This window comes from Lampetra fluviatilis, chromosome 25 (assembly GCF_964198595.1).
Source record: "Lampetra fluviatilis chromosome 25, kcLamFluv1.1, whole genome shotgun sequence".
Classification (NCBI taxonomy): domain Eukaryota; kingdom Metazoa; phylum Chordata; class Hyperoartia; order Petromyzontiformes; family Petromyzontidae; genus Lampetra; species Lampetra fluviatilis.
Window position 1 is genome coordinate 6,224,182 of NC_136299.1, and position 23,056 is coordinate 6,247,237.

The 23,056-nt window shown below is 52.7% G+C and overlaps 2 protein-coding genes across 2 annotated transcripts in view; both read right to left on the bottom strand.

Moving 5' to 3' along the window:
• Positions 1-233: 233 nt before the first annotated feature.
• On the bottom strand, positions 234-1,872 carry LOC144941879 (uncharacterized). Its single transcript, XM_078868379.1, has 3 exons — positions 1,768-1,872; positions 1,388-1,488; positions 234-1,133 (listed from the first exon to the last, which is right to left on the bottom strand). The coding sequence occupies exons 1-3, from the start codon at positions 1,823-1,825 to the stop codon at positions 381-383; spliced, it is 912 nt and encodes a 303-aa protein (XP_078724505.1). The 5' UTR covers positions 1,826-1,872; the 3' UTR covers positions 234-380.
• Positions 1,873-18,080: 16,208 nt separating this feature from the next.
• The window catches only part of LOC144941614 (uncharacterized), a 31,753-nt gene continuing 26,777 nt past the window's right edge, over positions 18,081-23,056 (bottom strand). The window contains exons 12-13 of the mRNA XM_078867935.1: positions 18,616-18,855; positions 18,081-18,191 (exon numbers count right to left, since the gene is read on the bottom strand). Of these exons, the coding sequence (XP_078724061.1) occupies positions 18,081-18,191; positions 18,616-18,855 (351 nt within the window). The remainder of the gene's footprint in view (positions 18,192-18,615; positions 18,856-23,056) is intronic.

Sequence of the window (23,056 nt, forward strand, 5' to 3'; positions counted from 1 at the left end):
CCCCATGGTGTGAAGGCCACCAAGCTCCTCGAACCCAAGGATACTGTGGCATCATGAGACAAAGGACCTCATTGAAAAAGCCTCCAATCCCTCAGTGGATAAAACAGCTCATGGCTTGGCAACCGCTTTGCGGTTCACAAAATAACCTTTCACGTTGGAGGGCGGTGCAACTCACGCAAGTTAAACCACGAATCGGGACGCAGCATCAAGTCAAGATCATCTTTATTGAGCAATTGGGACAAAGGAGCGGGATTAGGGATGCCCAGAGCGTCAGAATTAACGACCGGCTAAAGCGGCTCCAAAAAGGGATATTTGGCCCCACGTGCGACCCGGAGGAGGAGCCTCCAACAGCCTCCGGCGTCAGAAAAGCTGCAATGGCGTTACTTGGGCTCCTCCGTGGCCGGCTCCAGCGTCTTGGGCTCCTCCGTGGCCGGCTCCAGCGTCTTGGGCTCCTCCGTGGCCGGCTCCAGCGTCTTGGGCTCCTCCGTGGCCGGCTCCAGCGTCTTGGGCTCCTCCGTGGCCGGCTCCAGCGTCTTGGGCTCCTCCGTGGCCGGCTCCAGCGTCTTGGGCTCCTCCGTGGCCGGCTCCAGCGTCTTGGGCTCCTCCGTGGCCGGCTCCAGCGTCTTGGGCTCCTCCGTGGCCGGCTCCAGCGTCTTGGGCTCCTCCGTGGCCGGCTCCAGCGTCTTGGGCTCCTCCGTGGCCGGCTCCAGCGTCTTGGGCTCCTCCGTGGCCGGCTCCAGCGTCTTGGGCTCCTCCGTGGCCGGCTCCAGCGTCTTGGGCTCCTCCGTGGCCGGCTCCAGCGTCTTGGGCTCCTCCGTGGCCGGCTCCAGCGTCTTGGGCTCCTCCGTGGCCGGCTCCAGCGTCTTGGGCTCCTCCGTGGCCGGCTCCAGCGTCTTGGGCTCCTCCGTGGCCGGCTCCAGCGTCTTGGGCTCCTCCGTGGCCGGCTCCAGCGTCTTGGGCTCCTCCGTGGCCGGCTCCAGCGTCTTGGGCTCCTCCGTGGCCGGCTCCAGCGTCTTGGGCTCCTCCGTGGCCGGCTCCAGCGTCTTGGGCTCCTCCGTGGCCGGCGCCGCGGATGTCGCAGTTTCGTCTCCAGTTAGCAAGTGGGCAGCTTCATTTTGAACGTGGTGCCGGACCTGGCATAGGGTCAGGGGACAGTACGCGGGTCATCATGAGTCAAGACGCAGCTTCCCACAACACTGCCATTCCCTACTAATTTAGCTGCACTCACCCGTGGCATGTCAGATGCACATTTCGGCCAGTCCTGGCAGAGAGATTCGCTTACACTCATAACAAGATTGTAGTTTTTAACAGACCAAGGCGACCGGCAGATGCACCACAGAATTCCACCGAGCTTTCCGAATCGTTTGTCACACGATGCGTTACTCACAGCCAGGTTCAGTTTCGAGATCTCCCCGGACTGGGCCACCTGCCGCCACGCTCCTGGGTCACCACGAATCGTCGCGGCGTCCACGCAGCCCCTCGTGGTCCCTGGGATCGGGGTGGGAATTGGCGATGGTAAATCAAAGCCCATGGATTCGCGAACTAGTACGACCGCATTCGTTGTTGGTAGGAGAAATGGCACAAAAATGCACGCAAGTAGCCACTGTAGAACAATGGTAATGGAGTCGGCATCGGGGACGGTTGGTGGTGAACAGTAAAAGGGGAGAAAGTAAAATAACCAAAATGGGTCTCTAAAACCATCGTAGCTTCGAGCCCCCTTCGATCCAAATCGATCCCTGGGTGCCTGGCAGCAGCGCGAGTACTCACAGCCTCCCAGCGCCATCAGCACCGCGCCCACCAGCATGAGACTCGCCGATGACTGCATCTTTTCGTAGTGTTGCTAGCGATGAGGCTGGAAAAAGCGAATCTGTGTCCCTCACACCTCCTCGCCACATCTCTGCTTTATACCCAGCGAGGTGCGGGCTTTTGGTGGGGGGGGGGGGTGATGATTGGAGCCACGTGCCCAATAAACTCGCGGCCAATGAGCGCGAGGAGTCAATGGCGCATTGGGGCGCGCGACCATCCCGGTGCGTGCGTCGTGGTGCTTAATGGCGCGACCAACGAGTCGAGCGCCTCAATGAGTGGCGCGGCAGGCACTTGCTCAGGTGGGGCTCATTCACTCGGCAACGCTGATGGATCAGAAACCATCCCCACCTACACCACCCCCCTACCCATGCCCACCTCCACCAACCACCCATCTCCACCTCCGCCCCACCTCCCCCACCCCCTCCAGAGAGGAAGCGGCGAAGTGACTTCTCGATGGGAATCTCGCATTGGTGGGTGGGGGGGACGGCGTGTGTTGGTGTCGTCATAATCATCATCAGATATTGATCAATCCACTGCTGGTGGAACGTCTCCCAGCCTCGTCGCCTCTCACGATGCATGCAGCTCGCGCCTTACACGGGAGCTGATCTCATTGGACCCTCTGTTTGCTTCTATATCTCAACAGCGTTACGGAGATCGCGTGACGTGAGGGTTCTGCCTTTGTAGTGAGGGTTGTAAGTTGACGCTGAGGAGGGGGGAGGAAGCGCCTCGGCCCCCCATGTGGAGTGACGTCAGCCGTTTATTATTATGAATGGCGGGGGGTGTCCATTTGGAGGACGTTACCTTATAATGATTATTAATGAGGGGGCTGTTCGATGTGGAGTGACGTGACCTGCTCATGATTATTAGTGAGGGGGGGGGTGCTCCATGTGGAGTGACGTCACCTGCTCATGATTATTAATGAGGAGGGGGTCCATGAGGAGGACGTAACCTGTTAATGATTATTAATGAGGGGGCTGTTCGATGTGGAGTGACGTGACCTGCTCATGATTATTAGTCAGGGGGGGATGCTCCATGTGGAGTGACGTCACCTGCTCATGATTATTAATGAGGAGGGGGTCCATGAGGAGGACGTAACCTGTTAATGATTATTAATGAGAGGGGCTGGTCGATGTGGAGTGACGTCATGCGCGTTAAGGACAGACATTCCTTGGTGATTTTACTAGGTATAGTTTTTTTGGGTTAGATCGCATAAATATGTCGTTAATCCCGCCACCACCAGACACAGACAACCAGTAAGGGTTGTCACGTAAACAGAACATGCAAATTCGTCACGAGTACAGCACACCGGTGTGTTGGAGAGCCAAGCCACAACAAAGGATTGAATTTCGCAGTCACCCCTAAACACATCCCAGTTGATGACATCATTGCCCAGGTTTACATAGCCCTCAAAGGTTTGGGATACATCATTACAGACGTGGCAAGATCGGAAATCGCTACAATCCTAAAAAACTCTAAGTCACCTATGATAAACATCAGTATGGATGAGCGCTTTGAGCTTTCTTAATAAAAAAAAGAGATGATATCGTCATCCTCTCAGCCGACAAGGGCAATGCCACAGTCATCATGGACAAAACCACATAAAATAACAAAATTCAGGCCCTACTTAATGATGGTAGTTATACTAAAAGTAAAAGAGATCCCACGAACAGCCTCGCTACGAAAACCAACAACATCATCACCGATTCGACATTTTTAATCGAACCAACCAAGCGGGTTTCCTTAAAACCCTCTGATGCTTGACCACCCAGATTGTATGGCTTACCAAAGATCCATAAACAGGGTACACCCCTTCGTCCTATCATCTCCGCCATTGACTCACCCACCTACAAACTGGCCCGATTTATGTCTGAGACCTTACAACCATTTACTGGTAAGACCACTTCAGCTGTACTTATAGTTAATTAAGGACATCTCACTATCTCCAGGTGGTTTGCTCGCAGGTAAAGTCACGTAAAATAAAAATAATAAAACGCATAAATAATAATATAATACATGCAAATAAAAAAATTACCACGACGTTTCGAACACTTTTATTGCGATCGAAACGTCGTGTTTATTCTATTTATTCTATGTGACTTTACCAAAAGAACCAAAGTTCCTGTGCCTGACACCATTGCAGTCATTGAAGATTTGGTCAAACAAGTGTAATACGAGCGTAAATGGGGTTGTTGCTGGACTCTGGCCCAATCACACGGCTAGGGGTCGGCACGGTTTGAACCGACTCAAACTGGTTTCAAATTGAGCAATCCAAACCAAACCAGCGACGACTGAACCAAACCAAACCAAAACCAAACCAAACTAAGCTAAACCAAACCTCTTAAGTTGGCTTGAACCAAACTAGTTTGAGCCGGTTCCACCCTGTCCGAGCCAAACCGAGTCGGTTTTCGTAGCCCCAAACCAAACCGAACCAGTTCAAACAGAGCCAAACCAAACCGATTTGGTTCGGTTCAAACCGCGGTTTGGTGGTTTGAGCCAAACCGTGCCGACCCCTACACACGGCCCGGGGTATTGGGGGGCGGAGCCTGGTCTGCAGGGCAGTATGGGAAGGCCGGATCTGACAATCCGGAAGGGGAGGAGTCAGGGTCAGGTGGGAAAGAAGATATAAGTGGAAGCCCGGAAGAGATCGTGGTCAGTTGTTGGAGTGAAGAAGCGGGACCACGTTGGGTGGCCGCCGCGCCATCAGCCACTTGGCTGAAGGGGCTTCGGCACACCGTCGGCCAGCGGTGTGCGGAGCGGGGAGGAGTGGAGCGACTGACGGGAGAGCGTGTGCGGGGCGCACGCGAGGAGGAGCTGACGGAAGAGCGTGCACGGCACGCGAGAGGAGCGTGCGCGGCACGCGAGAGGAGACGCTGGTCGGAGCTAACGGAGGAGCATGCGTGGCACGCGAGAGGAGCGTGCGCGGCACGTGATAGGAGACGCTGGTCCCTTGTCAGGACCAGCGGGGTGTGAGGAAGAGTGGAGGAGCTGAGGAGGAAGCGTGTGCGGGGCGCGCGCGAGACGACGCTGGTCCGTGGAGGAGACTAGCGGGGAACGGAGAAAGAACTTGAATTAAAGACCAACGGAGACCAGCAGTGCCTGACGGAGTCTTTTATTACACTGGAGTCAGAAGTGGACTTTTTCAAGGCAAAATAACTTCGAGGAAGATGGCCGAGAACTTGAAAAAGCGTAACCCACTTGTCACATCTTCTGACGACGAAGAGACAGCCACCGGCACACGTCCTCCAGCGACCACGTGGCAGGACGCCGCCATCTTGAACATCGCGGTGGAGAGGCGGCCGTGCGCTGGCATTTCGGAGGCGCCACGTGGTGTGCATCCTGCTGCTAAGCAGCTGTTTTGCGGGAAGGAGCCGCAAGGAGAGGACGCCGACGCTGCTTCACCACCTTCAACGAGAGAGGCCGTAGCCACGGGGGAAGCCGCCGTTGCTGCTGCTGCCTGGGCGGGAGCACCCCCGTCCTGGCTCGTGTGCGAGACACCAGAGCAGTCAAGGGAGGACGCCGCCCTCACCGTCCGATTTCTTCGAGGCGTATCAAGTCACCACCCTGCCGTCCTCTGCTCGCTGCAGCCCCGGGCGAGTCGTGACGATATGCACATGGCCCTAGCACACACCTCACCCATCTTGCGTGTGCCGGGGTGCGATTGGTTGTTATGGCTTGAGATCGCGGAGCGCAGTTCGGGCTGTGTGTGTGTGTTGAAGATGGACGCGCTGTCTGCTTGTGGTTGCTCTGTGTCAAATAGTGTTTATGCGTTGCGGCATGGGGATGTTATCTCGATGGCGAAGTTAATTTTTTATTCGGTTGCGTCGAGTCGCCATTTACATCCCGTGGGTTGCCGTGTGCGACGTGTTTATTTTTATGATTTTTTTTTGCTGCAAGGTACGACAGGGTTAACGATGTGTTGTCTGCCTGCAGTTCTGCTTGCGATTGTGAATAATGTGGGACCTGTGTGGAACTTTGCTGCTTGTAATCGCGATATCCTGACTGCACGTACTGTATAGACTGTCTTTCTGTACGGATACGGAGTGCCGTGCATTGTTCTGACCATTGGGTTCGGGATTGTTTTTAGTTGTGCGTACCTGTTCGGAAATTTGTCAATTCGTTGGGGGACCCTACATTTTGGTTGTATGGGTGTTCGTGCACGCGAGATTGCATGTGTGTTCATAGGAAATTGCGAGTGTTGAGGGATGAGGGCGTTGTTGGTGGCTCTGCCGTCAAGGGTGATGGGGCCGTAAATTTCCGCCAAGTGGCGTCGCTCTTTCCGTTGATTGCGTGCGACCAGGGGTTGCATTGCGAGTTGGTGTGTATGAGCAATGTGTCTTGGTCAACTATGGGTTAAAAATTTCCCCGATACAACTGCTGTGAGCAGCGGCGATGCGTTGTATCGTTGGGGGTTGTTTAAACGTGACAGGGGATGTGTGTTGTGACCCCCAGCAAGGGGCAGCTGGGGTGCACGCACGAGAAAAACTGCCGAATTGGTCGCACGTTGGGCCGCCATTTTGGCTAGCGTGGGAAATCGCGGGGATGCGCTCGGCGCATGGGGCCGCTATTTTGAGCACGCGAGGGCGTGCGTACCGCCGCCATTTTGAACGCAGGAAACCTCGGTGGGGGCGCTTCGCGTGTGCCGCTGCCATTATAAGGATACACGTCGAGCCGTGGGGATGCGGTTATGGATCTCATCCCTTGACTCTTGTGTGCGTGCATTGCGTGTTGTGCGCAATGCTGGCGTGTTGGCGCCCATCGGGGTAACCAGGCGGATGGACCAGCAACACGGACACGCTCTAAGACACCACATTCCTGATTTATGCGAGTCTGCCGTTCTTGCATGTAGGTTACCGTTGTTGTGCATTGCCTTCCATTCCTTAATTCTTTCTTGCTTGTTGCACCGAGGACGGGCCGGTGTTCCGTACCGGATCCTAATCCCTTCCCTTTCGTTAATTGTGTTGTCATTGTACTCTCCGTTGTGTCTGGTGATTCCGGATTGTGATGCTGTCGCTCGCATTATTTTATCCTATTGCAGCCGGGACGGCTGGCTTTTTCATCAGGGGGGTGGTCATGTATTGCGAGCGTAAATGGGGTTGTTGCTCGGCTCTGGCCCAATCACACGGCCCGGGGTATTGGGGGGTGGAGCCTGGTCTGCAGGGCAGTATGGGAAGGCCGGATCTGACGATCCGGAAGGGGAGGAGTCAGGGTCACGTGGGAAAGAAGATATAAGTGGGAGCCCGGAAGAGATCGGGGTCAGTTGTTGGAGTGAAGAAGCGGGACCACGTTGGGTGGCCGCCGCGCCATCAGCCACGTGGCTGATGGGGCTTCGGCACACTGTCGGCCAGCGGTGTGCAGAGCGGGGAGGAGTGGAGCGACTGACAGGAGAGCGCGTGCGGGGGCGCGTGCGAGGAGGAGCTGACGGAAGAGCGTGCGCGGCATGCGAGAGGAGCGTGCGCGGCACGCGAGAGGAGACACTGATCGGAGCTAACGGAGGAGCGTGCGCGGCACGCGAGAGGAGACGCTGGTCCCTTGTCAGGACCAGCGGGGTGTGAGGAAGAGTGGAGGAGCTGAGGAGGAAGCGTGTGCAGGGCGCGCGCGAGACGACGCTGGTCCGCGGATGAGACCAGTGGGGTACGGAGAAAGAACTTGAGACCAGCAGTGCCTGACGGAGTCTTTTATTACACAAGGACTGAATGCTGATGTACCGATCATGATGGAACACTGCCTCACCAACACTTACTTCACCTGGAATGGAACTTTCTCCAAATAAGTTGAAGGTACCCCAATGGGTTCTCCCTGATCTCCAGTTGTAGCTAATATTTTCATGGAAAACTATGAGCCAGATGCCATCCAGGCATCCACACCAGACTCTCAAGATGAATGGATATTCAGACTACACAATCCGTAAAGCTATCACCCCAACCGTTGGGAAATAACCATCTGAGGACCCAATCAAAACCATCAACTTGCCATACATAGTAGGGGTCACTAAAAATATTTCCAAAATCATGAGCAAACACAAGATCCAGGTTCGATTTAACACAGTACATAAAATTCGTGATCTGATCCCATCTGTGAAGGGTGTGATCCCATGCAATATCCCAGCATCTACAAACTAAGTTGTGTCTGTGGCAGGAGTTACATTGGGGAAACTAAGCGACATGTCTCGGACTGTGTTCGTGAACATAAGGCAGATCTGAAACACGGTTATTGCTCCCTTGAAAACTTCAATGATGACAAGCAAAATCAACAAAGGCCCTGAGTATCGGCGTCCTTTAAATAGGACAGGGGTGCTAAGAATCTCCGAGCTTGTGTCAAAGAACCCTTTCAAAGTAGCAACTTGGAACGTTAGAAGTTTACTTCAAGCAGGGAAACTAGCCAATGTCATACAAGAAATGGATCGACTTAAAATCAACATAATCGGTCTAAGCGAAACTAAATGGCCTGGAACAAAAAAGTTTATATCGAGCGAACACCACATCTTCTGCTCCGGAGGAGAAGAAAACACCAAACAAACATACGGTGTCGCCTTTATAGTACACAAGAAATTAGCGAATAAAGTCAACAACTTTTCCCCAGTATCAGAACGAATAGCACTACTACAATTAGCAGGCAACAAAGTCAACGTGAACATTCTACAGGTTTATGCTCCAACAGCAGATAAACAAGATCATGAAATCGAATCGTTCTATGAGCAACTAACCAACACGCTGAAGCCGCTGAAGAAGCAAGACATCACTATAATCCTCGGCGATTTCAATGCCAAGGTTGGCCACGGTCGAATGCAGAACATTGTCGGAGAACACGGACTAGGAACAAGGAATGAACGAGGCGACAGACTGGTTCAATTCTGCCAAGAAGAACGTTTCAGTATTGCTAACACGTGGTTCCAATTACCACCTCGACGACTGTACACGTGGACCTCGCCGCAAGACTCCGACAACAACATCGTCAGGAACCAAATCGATTATATCCTAATTAACATCAGGTTTAAGTCCAGTGTGATTACAGCAAAAACCTACCCTGGAGCCGATATATCGTCAGATCATAACCCAGTAACAGCTACAATAAGACTCAAATTGCGATCAATACAATGTACAAAGACGAGACGAGCAGACTTGGAGAAACTGAAGAACAGCGCCGATAAAAGACAAGTACAGCAACATCTCAACGATAGCATCCGCTCAATAACAACAGAAACAGCAGATGTTCAGGAGTACTGGCGCTCGTTCAAACAATGCATCACAGAAACAACAGAAGTCATGCTGGGACATCAGCCACCGAAAAAGAAACAACGATGGATGACACATTGTATTCTCGATCTAATGAGCCAACGAAGAATGTACAAAAACAACAACTTGGAGAAGTACAAACAAATGCAACAGAAGATCAGAGAAGCAATCCGACAGGCAAAAGAAAAGTGGATGGAAGAACAATGCGCCGAGATTGAAGAACTAATTAAAAAACATGACAATTTTACTCTGCACAAGAAGCTCAAAGAAGCTGGTAACATCTACAGACCAGCCCCAACAGCTACCTTGTATGCGGACAACAACCAACCAATCCTAAATAAACAAGAAAAAATGGACACCTGGACAAACTATATACACAAGCTCTATGGCGCCATGAGAACACCTGCAGAAAAAGACCAACAGATGTCGAAAGACGCTCTACACATTTTAACATCAGAAGTAGAACATGCAATCAAAACAGCTAAGTCAGGCAAAGCGTGCGGGCCCGACACAATCCATGTAGAATTGCTCAAACTATTAGACAGTAACAACATACGACAACTGACTAATTGGTACAATCAAATATACAATGGCAATCAAATTCCATCCGACTGGCTACAATCCATCTTTGTGGCCATACCAAAGAAAGCAACAAGCCGGAAATGCGAGGACTACAGACTGATAAGCTTGATGAGCCACGTGCTGAAAGTCTTCCTGAAGGTGATCCAACAGCGCATACGCTCCACATGCGAAAATGCATTGAAGAACACACAGTTTGGCTTCTGCAAAGGACTAGGCACAAGAGAAGCAATCTTCTGTCTACAGATACTACTACAGCGATGCTACGAACATCAGAAAGAAGTGTACATCTGCTTCATAGATTACGAGAAAGCCTTTGACTCAGTAGACCACGACCGACTAGCAGCTCTATTAAAACAACTGGGACTAGATAAAAAAGACATCAACTTCATCATTGCTCTTTATTGGAAGCAAACAGCCCAACTCCGATATGACAACGAATTGACAGACCCAACACCAATACAAAAAGGTGTACGACAAGGCTGCCCACTTTCACCCAGTCTTTTCAACATCTACTCGGAGCAGATTTTTGATCGAACACTAGCAGATAAAAACATTGGTATTAAAGTCAATGGACAATACATCAACAACATCAGGTATGCCGACGACACTGCACTGCTGGCCGATTCGGAACAAGACCTACAACAAATCTTGGACGAGGTTGCCACAGAGAGTCAAATATGGGGCTTACGAATTAATAAAAATAAAACAAAGGTTATGAAGGTCAGCCGAACTACAAGCGATATAACAATCAAGCTTGGTAGCGAAAAATTGGAACAAGTACACCGATTTAAATACCTTGGTGTAATCATTGACGATCAGTTGAACCATGAAGTCGAAATCAAGAGCAGAATTGAACAAGCAAGGCAAGCATTTATTAAATGGAAAACACTCCTTGCAGACCGCAACTTGAGTACATCACTGAAACTGCGCACACTGAAATGCTACATCTGGTCAATTTTGCTGTACGGAGTTGAGACGTGGACACTGACAATAACAGCAACAAAAAGGCTCGAAGCTTTCGAGATGTGGCTGTATCGAAGAATGCTGAAAATCCCATGGACAGCCAAAACCACCAATACACAAGTTCTGCAAGATATGGGCACTGACAGGCAACTGCTGAAGACCATCATTAGCAGGAAGTGTTACTACCTAGGCCACATTGCCCGAAACGACCACAAATACCAGCTATTAAAGCTAATCCTGGAAGGAAAAATCGAAGGGAAAAAACGACCAGGACGGCCAAAAACGACATGGCTCAGTAACATCAAAACATGGCTACAATTAACAACAGCACAAACTTTACACGCCGTGCTAGACCGGGACCAATATCATCGTGAAGTCGCACACGCCGTTAGGCAGCACTAAAGAAGAAGAAGAAACACGGTTGGACCAATACCTCAGCTGTGGCTGATCATTGTTTTAATGCGGTGGGCTCACACAAAATTGATTTCACCTTGATAAAGGTACTTTGCAAGCCCACTGGCTATCAACAAAGATTTGTAAGCGAGGTTTTGTCGCTCAGCTCTGGGCCAATCAGACGGCCCGGCGTATTGGGAGTGGGGCCCAGTAATGTGGGCATATGGGAAGGTCCATCGACCACCTCCGGTCCAGAAGATCAGGGGCGGAGCGTAAGGGCGGAACCGGGGGGGGGGCGCTAAGTGAACGGCGTAATCTGGAAGGTTCGGAAAGGGCGTGGTGGAAGTTGGAGACAGGATGACGTGTGAGGGGAATATAAGGGGGATCCGTAAGAGGCTCGGGGCAGTTGGCGTAGTCACGGAGTGGGACCACATTGGGTCGTGGGAGGTCTTCTGCACCATCAGCCATGTGGCTGGAGACGACTCCAAGCAATCCGTCAGCCAACGGTATGCGGGAGCAGGGAGGAGGGCGATTGACGGGAAGGGCGCGCGGGGCGCGCAAGAGGAACAGCCGGTCCACTATCGGGACCAGCAGAGTGTGAGCGGCATAACAAGGAATAAAAGAGGGACGGAGACCAAGCTGTGTGTTGTCAGCATCATTTATTACACATATATATAGACACAGACACAATTTCAACCGAGAATATGGGTACAAACTGATCAATCATTGAAAGAACGTTACCAACCAGTTTAAGTCGTAATTGGCTTTGATGTTCCCATCCCACCAATTTTCGATGTTAGTTGTTCTTTACGCCCATTTCAAACTTGCGCGTTCACAGGATTCAGACCAACACAGCCACTTCGCGCGCCAACTACCCCTCGGTTGCGTGCTTTACGATTTCTATTAACATGCTAATCTCTCATAAACATGCTAATTGTCACATGGCAGCCCTTTGTTTGGTGTAAAACCAACCACCGTCAGGTTGGCTGCCTTAACATTAACATTGGTTGCTGACATTTGGGCTATGCCCATTTCAAACCGTTATACTGTTAATAGTTTGCCTTTCGAAGACGACCGCTTGTGTTGCATATGCTGACGGTCGCCGAACGGTGGGATAGACTTCGTCGATTCAGCCTCTAAGCCAATCGGGTGACAGGGAGTATCTGGGCTAGAGTTCAAGGGCAGAGCCGGAGGGTGCTAGTGGGGTACCATCTAGAAGATTCGTAAGGGGGCGTGGCTAGTAGTGGGGCTTGGTGACGCAGGAGGGGGTGATAAGGGGAAGCTGGAAGGGACTCTGGGTCAGTGTGGGAAGTCTGGAAGTGGGACCACGTCTCGCGCCTCCGGGACGCCATCGGCCACGTGGCGGTCCGGAGACAGTCTCCCTGCGCGCCGTCTGCCAGCGGTGCGTGGGAGCGGGAGCGGGAGAGTGAGCGAGTGCGGAGGATACCAACTCACGCCGCGCAACGCGTAGCGATGGAGATAGTGTGGAATAACGCGGAGCTGTCTAGCGGCGATAAATAAATAAATAAGCAAATAAATAAATAAATACGACAGTCTATTGTCGTCGAAGTTTTTATTACACCTATCTACGTGACTTTACCGAAAGTGTTCTGCCTCACGGCAGGTGTCTTGCCTCACGGCAGATGTGGGGCTTATGTACACAGGAATTTCCTGTTTTTGATGCTAAGTTTGGTCACGTGACCAGGAAGTTGCGATTTAAGATTCCCGCTCAACCACGCGGGCGTCGGCCATTACACACATAATTCAAGATGGCGGCACACATCGCGTCCCAGTGAAGCCAGCCGCAATTGTCCATTGTGGGACTTTAAGAAGCATTGTCTGTAAGTTCGTTTATGTTCTTATAATATTGGCAATGCTGTTATGTTAGAATGACTGGTATAGTGATGTAAATGCCTTTATAATGCTGTTAAAATGTTACGATAACTACGAGGCCTAGTTAACGAAGCCTGCAACTTTCCTTATTGTGAATGTTACTTGTAATTTCATAAGTCGAGTCAAACTTGTACCCAAGAAACTTTATTGCGATCTGGAGAGCAAGGATGACAAAATGTCTCATTCATAGTGCAGGGGCTGCTCGATGTGGAGTGACGTCACGAGCGTTCAGACATTCCTGGGTGATTATAGTAGGTAGAATAGGTTTTTGAGTTAGATCGCGTAGATGTTGTTAAGCCCGCAACCACCCAACAGACTAGTATGGGTTGTCACGTAAACAGAACATGCCAATTCGTTACTAGTACAGCACACCGGTGTGTTGGAGAGCCAAGCCGCAACATTTACAATCAAAGTACGACGTTTCGCCAGTAATTAGAAATAGCTTCATCAGGCGATAGCCCGATTTGTGGAGAAGTCCACCTGTTTCGGTCCTGAACGGCATAGACGTGGTGACCACTTGGCTATCCATCACACCGGTGTGCTGTACTAGTGACGAAATCGCAGGTTGTATTTAGACAACCCTTAAAAGTTGGCCGTGTCGGGTTTAACGACAGGTCTATATTTACGAGATCCCAACGAAAACCTCTTATAGTCATCGCTTCCGTACCGCAGCGTGAAAAACCTCGACACGACCGCTACTCAGCACGATGGCACTCACTCCCTGCGCGAGGCAGACTCATTACATCTCGCAGAGGATCGCGCCTTTTAAGCAATTTTTTACGTGGCAAGTGCGAGTTTTTGCGTTGAGTCAATACCAATTTGTTTAACATTTCAACGAAGCTGGTTAGTAAGTAGATGATCGCCTGTAGAGGGGGCCTCTATACATTGCTAGGAGTCATGAATAGCTCCAGGTGTCTATACGGGGGTAAGTTTGCGACGAATTTCAGTCGGCTCTTGCTGGGGTTCTTTAGTCACGTTGCGCAATGGACGTCCCCCACACGTGGAGGCTCTGCACCGACTGATGCAGCCAGCCGTGCTCGCGCTCAGGCCGTTACACGCGCAGTGTCTGGTCAAGAGCCACAGCGGTATCGCCAATTGCCTCCCCCCACAAGTCAAACGGGAAGATTCCACCCATGCTCCTAGAGCACGTGCGTCAATCGTCCACCTTCGCATGAGCAACGTCCATGAACCCCATGGTGTGAAGGCCACCAAGCTCCTCGAACCCAAGGATACTGTGGCATCATGAGACAAAGGACCTCATTGAAAACGCCTCCAATCCCTCGGTGGATAAAACAGCTCATGGCTTGGCAACCGCTTTGCGGTTCACAAAATAACCTTTCACGTTGGAGGGCGGGGGTGGTGCAACTCACGCAAGTTAAACCACGAACCGGGACGCAGCATCAAGTCAAGATCATCTTTATTGAGCAATTGGGACAAAGGAGCGGGATTAGGGATGCCCAGAGCGTCAGAATTAACGACCGGCTAAAGCGGCTCCAAAAGGGATATTTGGCCCCACGTGCGACCCGGAGAAGGAGCCTCCAACAGCCGCCGGCGTCAGAAAAGCTGCAATGGCGTTACTTGGGCTCCTCCGTGGCCGGCTCCAGCGTCTTGGGCTCCTCCGTGGCCGGCTCCAGCGTCTTGGGCTCCTCCGTGGCCAGCTCCAGCGTCTTGGGCTCCTCCGTGGCCGGCTCCAGCGTCTTGGGCTCCTCCGTGGCCGGCTCCAGCGTCTTGGGCTCCTCCGTGGCCGGCTCCAGCGTCTTGGGCTCCTCCGTGGCCGGCTCCAGCGTCTTGGGCTCCTCCGTGGCCGGCTCCAGCGTCTTGGGCTCCTCCGTGGCCGGCTCCAGCGTCTTGGGCTCCTCCGTGGCCGGCTCCAGCGTCTTGGGCTCCTCCGTGGCCGGCTCCAGCGTCTTGGGCTCCTCCGTGGCCGGCTCCAGCGTCTTGGGCTCCTCCGTGGCCGGCTCCAGCGTCTTGGGCTCCTCCGTGGCCGGCTCCAGCGTCTTGGGCTCCTCCGTGGCCGGCTCCAGCGTCTTGGGCTCCTCCGTGGCCGGCTCCAGCGTCTTGGGCTCCTCCGTGGCCGGCTCCAGCGTCTTGGGCTCCTCCGTGGCCGGCTCCAGCGTCTTGGGCTCCTCCGTGGCCGGCTCCAGCGTCTTGGGCTCCTCCGTGGCCGGCTCCAGCGTCTTGGGCTCCTCCGTGGCCGGCTCCAGCGTCTTGGGCTCCTCCGTGGTTGGCGCCGCCGATGTCGCAGTTTCGTCTCCAGTTAGCAAGTCGGCAGCTTCGCTTTGAACGTGGTGCCGGACCTGGTATATCGTCAGGGGACAGGACGCAGGTCATCAGGAGTCAAGACGCAGCTTCCCACAACACTGCCATTCCCTACTAATTTAGCTGCACTCACCCGTGGCATGTCAGATGCACATTTCGGCCAGTCCTGGCAGAGAGATTCGCTTACACTCATAACAAGATTGTAGTTTTTAACAGACCAAGGCGACCGGCAGATGCACCACAGAATTCCACCGAACTTTCCGAATCGTTTGTCACACGATGCGTTACTCACAGCCAGGTTCAGTTCAGAGATCTCCCCTGACTGGGCCGCCTGCCGCCACGCTCCTGGGTCACCACGAATCGTCGCGGCGTCCACGCAGCCCCTCGTGGTCCCTGGGATCGGGGTGGGAATGGGCGATGGTAAATCAAAGCCCATGGATTCGCGAACTAGTACGATCGCATTCGTTGTTGGTAGGAGAAATGGCACAAAAATGCACGCAAGTAGCCACTGTAGAACAATGGTAATGGAGTCGGCATCGGGGACGGTTGGTGGTGAACAATAAAAGGGGAGGAAGTAAAATAACCAAATTGGGTCTCTAAAACCATCGTAGCTTCGAGCCCCCTTCGATCCAAATCGATCCCTGGGTGCCTGGCAGCAGCGCGAGTACTCACAGCCTCCCAGCGCCATCAGCACCGCGCCCACCAGCATGAGACTCGCCGATGACTGCATCTTTTCGTAGTGTTGCTAGCGATGAGGCTGGAAAAAGCGAATCTGTGTCCCTCACACCTCCTCGCCACATCTCTGCTTTATACCCAGCGAGGTGCGGGCTTTTGGGGGGGTGATGATTGGAGCCACGTGCCCAATAAACTCGCGGCCAATGAGCGCGAGGAGTCAATGGCGCATTGGGGCGCGCGACCATCCCGGTGCGTGCGTCGTGGTGCTTAATGGCGCGACCAACGAGTCGAGCGCCTCAATGAGTGGCGCGGCAGGCACTTGCTCAGGTGGGGCTCATTCACTCGGCAACGCTGATGGATCAGAAACCATCCCCACCTACACCACCCCCCTACCCATGCCCACCTCCACCAACCACCCATCTCCACCTCCGCCCCACCTCCCCCACCCCCTCCAGAGAGGAAGCGGCGAAGTGACTTCTCGATGGGAATCTCGCATTGGTGGGTGGGGGGGACGGCGTGTGTTGGTGTCGTCATAATCATCATCGGATATTGATCAATCCACTGCTGGTGGAACGTCTCCCAGCCTCGTCGCCTCTCACGATGCATGCAGCTCGCGCCTTACACGGGAGCTGATCTCATTGGACCCTCTGTTTGCTTCTATATCTCAACAGCGTTACGGAGATTGCGTGACGTGAGGGTTCTGCCTTTGTAGTGAGGGTTGTAAGTTGACGCTGAGGAGGGGGGAGGAAGCGCCTCGGCCCCCCATGTGGAGTGACGTCAGCCGCTTATTATTATGAATGGCGGGGGGTGTCCATTTGGAGGACGTTACCTTATAATAATTATTAATGAGGGGGCTGTTCGATGTGGAGTGACGTGACCTGCTCATGATTATTAGTGAGGGTGGGGTGCTCCATGTGGAGTGACGTCACCTGCTCATGATTATTAATGAGGAGGGGGTCCATGAGGAGGACGTAACCTGTTCATGATTATTAATGAGAGGGGCTGGTCGATGTGGAGTGACGTCATGCGCGTTAAGGACAGACATTCCTTGGTGATTTTACTAGGTATAGTTTTTTTTGGGATAGATCGCATAAATATGTCGTTAATCCCGCCACCACCAGACACAGACAACCAGTAAGGGTTGTCACGTAAACAGAACATGCAAATTCGTCACGAGTACAGCACACCGGTGTGTTGGAGAGCCAAGCCACAACAAAGGATTGAATTTCGCAGTCACCCCTAAACACATCCCAGTTGATGACATCATTGCCCAGGTTGACATAGCCCTCAAAGGTTTGGGATACATCATTACAGACGTGGCAAGATCGGAAATCGCTACAATCCTAAAAAACTCTAAGTCACCTATGATAAACATCAGTATTGATGAGCGCTTTGAGCTTTCTTAATAAAAAAAAGAGATGATATCGTCATCCTCTCAGCCGACAAGGGCAATGCCACAGTCATCATGGACAAAACCACATAAAATAACAAAATTCAGGCCCTACTTAATGATGGTAGTTATACTAAAATTAAAAGAGATCCCACGAACAGCCTCGCTACGAAAACCAACAACATCATCACCGATTCGACATTTTTAATCGAACCAACCAAGCGGGTTTCCTTAAAACCCTCTGATGCTCGACCACCCAGATTGTATGGCTTACCAAAGATCCATAAACAGGGTACACCCCTTCGTCCTATCATCTCCGCCATTGACTTACCCACCTACAAACTGGCCCGATTTCTGTCTGAGACCTTACAACCATTTACTGGTAAGACCACTTCAGCTGTACTTATCGTTAATTAAGGACATCTCACTATCTCCAGGTGGTTTGCTCGTAGGTAAAGTCACGTAAAATAAAAATAATGAAATGCATAAATAATAAAATAATACATGCAAATAAAAAAATTACCACGACGTTTCGACCACTTTTATTGCGATCGAAACGTCGTGTTTATTCTATTTATTCTACGTGACTTTACCAAAAGAACCAAAGTTCCTGTGCCTGACACCATTGCAGTCATTGAAGATTTGGTCAAACAAGTGTAGTACGAGCATAAATGGGGTTGTTGCTGGACTCTGGCCCAATCACACGGCCCAGGGTATTGGGGGGCGGAGCCTGGTCTGCAGGGCAGTATGGGAAGGCCCGATCTGACAATCCGGAAGGGGAGGAGTCAGGGTCAGGTGGGAAAGAAGATATAAGTGGAAGCCCGGAAGAGATCGTGGTCAGTTGTTGGAGTGAAGAAGCGGGACCACGTTGGGTGGCCGCCGCGCCATCAGCCACTTGGCTGAAGGGGCTTCGGCACACCGTCGGCCAGCGGTGTGCGGAGCAGGGAGGAGTGGAGCGACTGACGGGAGAGCGTGTGCGAGGCGCACGCGAGGAGGAGCTGACGGAAGAACGTGCACGGCACGCGAGAGGAGCGTGCGCGGCACGCGAGAGGAGACGCTGGTCGGAGCTAACGGAGGAGCATGCGTGGCACGCGAGAGGAGCGTGCGCGGCACGTGATAGGAGACGCTGGTCCCTTGTCAGGACCAGCGGGGTGTGAGGAAGAGTGGAGGAGCTGAGGAGGAAGCGCGTGCGGGGCGCGCGCGAGACGACGCTGGTCCGTGGAGGAGAAAAGCGGGGAACGGAGAAAGAACTTGAATTAAAGACCAACGGAGACCAGCAGTGCCTGACGGAGTCTTTTATTACACTGGAGTCAGAAGTGGACTTTTTCAAGGCAAAATAACTTCGAGGAAGATGGCCGAGAACTTGAAAAAGCGTAACCCACTTGTTACATCTTCTGACGACGAAGAGACAGCCACCGGCACACGTCCTCCAGCGACCACGTGGCAGGACGCCGCCATCTTGAACATCGCGGTGGAGAGGCGGCCGTGCGCTGGCATTTCGGAGGCGCCACGTGGTGTGCATCCTGCTGCTAAGCAGCTGTTTTGTGGGAAGGAGCCGCAAGGAGAGGACGCCGACGCTGCTTCACCACCTTCAACGAGAGAGGCCGTAGCCACGGGGGAAGCCGCCGTTGCTGCTGCTGCCTGGGCGGGAGCACCCCCGTCCTGGCTCGTGTGCGAGACACCAGAGCAGTCAAGGGAGGACGCCGCGCTCACCGTCCGAGTTCTTCGAGGCATCTCAAGTCACCACCCTGCCGTCCTCTGCTCGCTGCAGCCCCGAGCGAGTCGTGACGATATGCGCACGGCCCTAGCACACACCTCACCCATCTTGCGTGTGCCGGGGTGCGATTGGTTGTTATGGCTTGAGATTGCGGAGCGCAGTTCGGGCTGTGTGTGTGTGTTGAGGATGGACGCGCTGTCTGCTTGTGGTTGCTCTGTGTCAAATAGTGTTTATGCGTTGCGGCATGGGGATGTTATCTCGATGGCGAAGTTAATTTTTAATTCGGTTGCGTCGAGTCGCCATTAACATCCCGTGGGTTGCCGTGTGCGACGTGTTTATTTTTATGATTTTTTTTTGCTGCAAGGTACGACAGGGTTAACGGTGTGTTGTCTGCCTGCAGTTCTGCTTGCGATTGTGTATAATGTGGGACCTGTGTGGAACTTTGCTGCTTGTAATCGCGATATCCTGACTGCACGTACTGTATAGACTGTCTTTCTGTACGGATACGGAGTGCGGTGCATTGTTCTGACCATTGGGTTCGGGATTGTTATTAGTTGTGCGTACCTGTTCGGAAATTTGTCAATTCGTTGGGGGACCCTACATTTTGGTTGTATGGGTGTTCGTGCACACGAGATTGCATGTGCGTTCATAGGAAATTGCGAGTGTTGAGGGATGAGGGCGTTGTTGGTGGCTCTGCCGTCAAGGGTGATGGGGCCGTAAATTGCCGCCAAGTGGCGTCGCTCTTTCCGTTGATTGCGTGCGACCAGGGGTTGCATTGCGAGTTGGTGTGTATGAGCAATGTGTCTTGGTCAACTATGGGTTAAAAATTTCCCCGATAGGACTGCTGTGAGCAGCGGCGATGCGTTGTATCGTTGGGGGTTGTTTAAACGTGACAGGGGATGTGTGTTGTGACCCCCAGCAAGGGGCAGCTGGGGTGCACGCACGAGAAAAACTGCCGAATTGGTCGCACGTTGGGCCGCCATTTTGGCTAGCGTGGGAAATCGCGGGGATGCGCTCGGCGCATGGGGCCGCCATTTTGAGCACGCGAGGGCGTGCGTACCGCTGCCATTTTGAGCGCAGGAAACCTCGGTGGGGGCGCTTCGCGTGTGCCGCCGCCATTATAAGGATACACGTCGAGCCGTGGGGATGCGGTTATGGATCTCATCCCTTGACTCTTGTGTGCGTGCATTGCGTGTTGTGCGCAATGCTGGCGTGTTGGCGCCCATCGGGGTAACAGCAGCATAGTGGCCCGTGTCTGACTAAGGGGGAGGAGTACGTGAGATGTCTGTGCTGGTCCTCAAGGGAGGACTGCTGATGGGCAAGAGCAGGAAAATTTTTGTTGTCACGTGTAAATAATATTCTTTTGCTAAAATGTAGATACTGGGGCATCCATCGCGTCGATTTTTGTGTATTTATTGGGTTTCTCCTCACGCCGGGCGGATTACGTTCATCTCCACTACCCTGGGGCCGGGTGGCTTTCGTGTACGACATGCGGATGTGCGTTCGTGGTGCTATGCCTCAGGGGGTTGGGTTCTCCTTCTCGTCACAGATCTTCGGTGCCTGCCACGCTGGGTGTCACCGGTTGTGCTAACCGGATGTGGACTTGAAGGGGGAGTGGAGCGCCTGTTCGTCACTCCTACTCTACCAGTTGTTCTCTGAAGTTAGACTTGAGCCAGGCGGATGGACCAGCAACACGGACACGCTCTAAGACACCGCATTCCTGATTTATGCGAGTCTGCCGTTCTTGCGTGTCGGTTACCGTTGTTGTGCATTGCCTTCCATTCCTTAATTCTTTCTTGCTTGTTGCACCGAGGACGGGCCGGTGTTCCGTACCGGATCCTAATCCCTTCCCTTTCGTTAATTGTGTTGTCATTGTACTCTCCGTTGTGTCTGGTGATTCCTGATTGTGATGCTGTCGCTCGCATTATTTTATCCTATTGCAGCCGGGACGGCTGGCTTTTTCATCAGGGGGGGGGGGTCATGTATTGCGAGCGTAAATGGGGTTGTTTGCGGGCTCTGGCCCAATCACACGGCCCGGGGTATTGGGGGGTGGAGCCTGGTTTGCAGGGCAGTATGGGAAGGCCGGATCTGACGATCCGGAAGGGGAGGAGTCAGGGTCACGTGGGAAAGAAGATATAAGTGGGAGCCCGGAAGAGATCGGGGTCAGTTGTTGGAGTGAAGAAGCGGGACCACGTTGGGTGGCCGCCGCGCCATCAGCCACGTGGCTGATGGGGCTTCGGCACACTGTCGGCCAGTGGTGTGCGGAGCGGGGAGGAGTGGAGCGACTGACGGGAGAGCGCGTGCGGGCGCGTGCTAGGAGGAGCTGACGGAAGAGCGTGCGCGGCATGCGAGAGGAGCGTGCGCGGCACGCGAGAAGAGACACTGGTCGGAGCTAACGGAGGAGCGTGCGCGGCACGCGAGAGGAGACGCTGGTCCCTTGTCAGGACCAGCGGGGTGTGAGGAAGAGTGGAGGAGCTGAGGAGGAAGCGCGTGCGGGGTGCGCGCGAGACGACGCTGGTCCGCGGAGGAGACCAGTGGGGTACGGAGAAAGAACTTGAGACCAGCAGTGCCTGACGGAGTCTTTTATTACACAAGGACTGAATGCTGATGTACCATTCATGGTGGAACACTGCCTCACCACACTTACTTCACCTGGAATGGAACTTTCTCCAAACAAGTTGAAGGTACCCCAATGGGTTCTCCCTGATCTCCAGGTGTAGCTAATATTTTCATGGAAAACTATGAGCCAGATGCCATCCAGGCATCCACACCAGGCTCTCAAGATGAATGGATATTCAGACTACACAATCCGTAAAGCTATCACCCCAACCGTTGGGAAATAACCATCTGAGGACCCGTTCATAACCATCAAGTTGCCATACATAGTAGGGGTCACTAAAAATATTTCCAAAATCATGAGCAAACACAAGATGCAGGTTCGATTTAACACAGTACATAAAATTCGTGATCTGATCCCATCTGTGAAGGGTGTGATCCTATGCAATACCCCAGCATCTACAAACTAAGTTGTGTCTGTGGTAGGAGTTACATTGGGGAAACTAAGCGACATGTCTCGGACTGTGTTCGTGAACATAAGGCAGATCTGAAACACGGTCGGACCAATACCTCAGCTGTGGCTGATCATTGTTTTAATGCGGTCGGCTCACACAAAATTGATTTCACCTTGATAAAGGTACTTTGCAAGCCCACTGGCTATCAACAAAGATTTGTAAGCGAGGTTTTGTCGCTCAGCTCTGGGCCAATCAGACGGCCCGGCATATTGGGAGTGGGGCCCAGTAATGTGGGCATATGGGAAGGTCCATCGACCACCTCCGGTCCAGAAGATCAGGGGCGGAGCGTAAGGGCGGAACCGGGGGGGGGGGCGCTAAGTGAACGGCGTAATCTGGAAGGTTCGGAAAGGGCGTGGTGTAAGTTGGAGACAGGATGACGTGTGAGGGGCAGTTGGCGTAGTCACGGAGTGGGACCACATTGGGTCGTGGGAGGTCTTCTGCACCATCAGCCATGTGGCTGGAGACGACTCCAAGCAATCCGTCAGCCAACGGTGTGCGGGAGCAGGGAGGAGGGCGATTGATGGGAAGGGCGCGCGGGGCGCGCAAGAGGAACAGCCGGTCCACTATCGGGACCAGCAGAGTGTGAGCGGCATAACAAGGAATAAAAGAGGGACGGAGACCAAGCTGTGTGTTGTCAGCATCATTTATTACACATATATATAGACACAGACACAATTTCAACCGAGAATATGGGTACAAACTGATCAATCATTGAAAGAACGTTACCAACCAGTTTAAGTCGTAATTGGCTTTGATGTTCCCATCCCACCAATTTCCGATGTTAGTTGTTCTTTACGCCCATTTCAAACTTGCGCGTTCACATGATTCAGACCAACACAGCCACTTCGCGCGCCAACTACCCCTCGGTTGCGTGCTTTACGATTTCTATTAACATGCTAATCTCTCATAAACATGCTAATTCTTAATTTAGGAGCTTTCGTGACTGCAGGAATTATTCTTTGGTTCTTTTCTGTTAAGTCACGTCTAAAAATAAAATAATAAATTAAAATAACATATTACGACGTTTCGATTGCAACACAAGCAATCATCATCAGGTATAAAAGAAATGGCAACA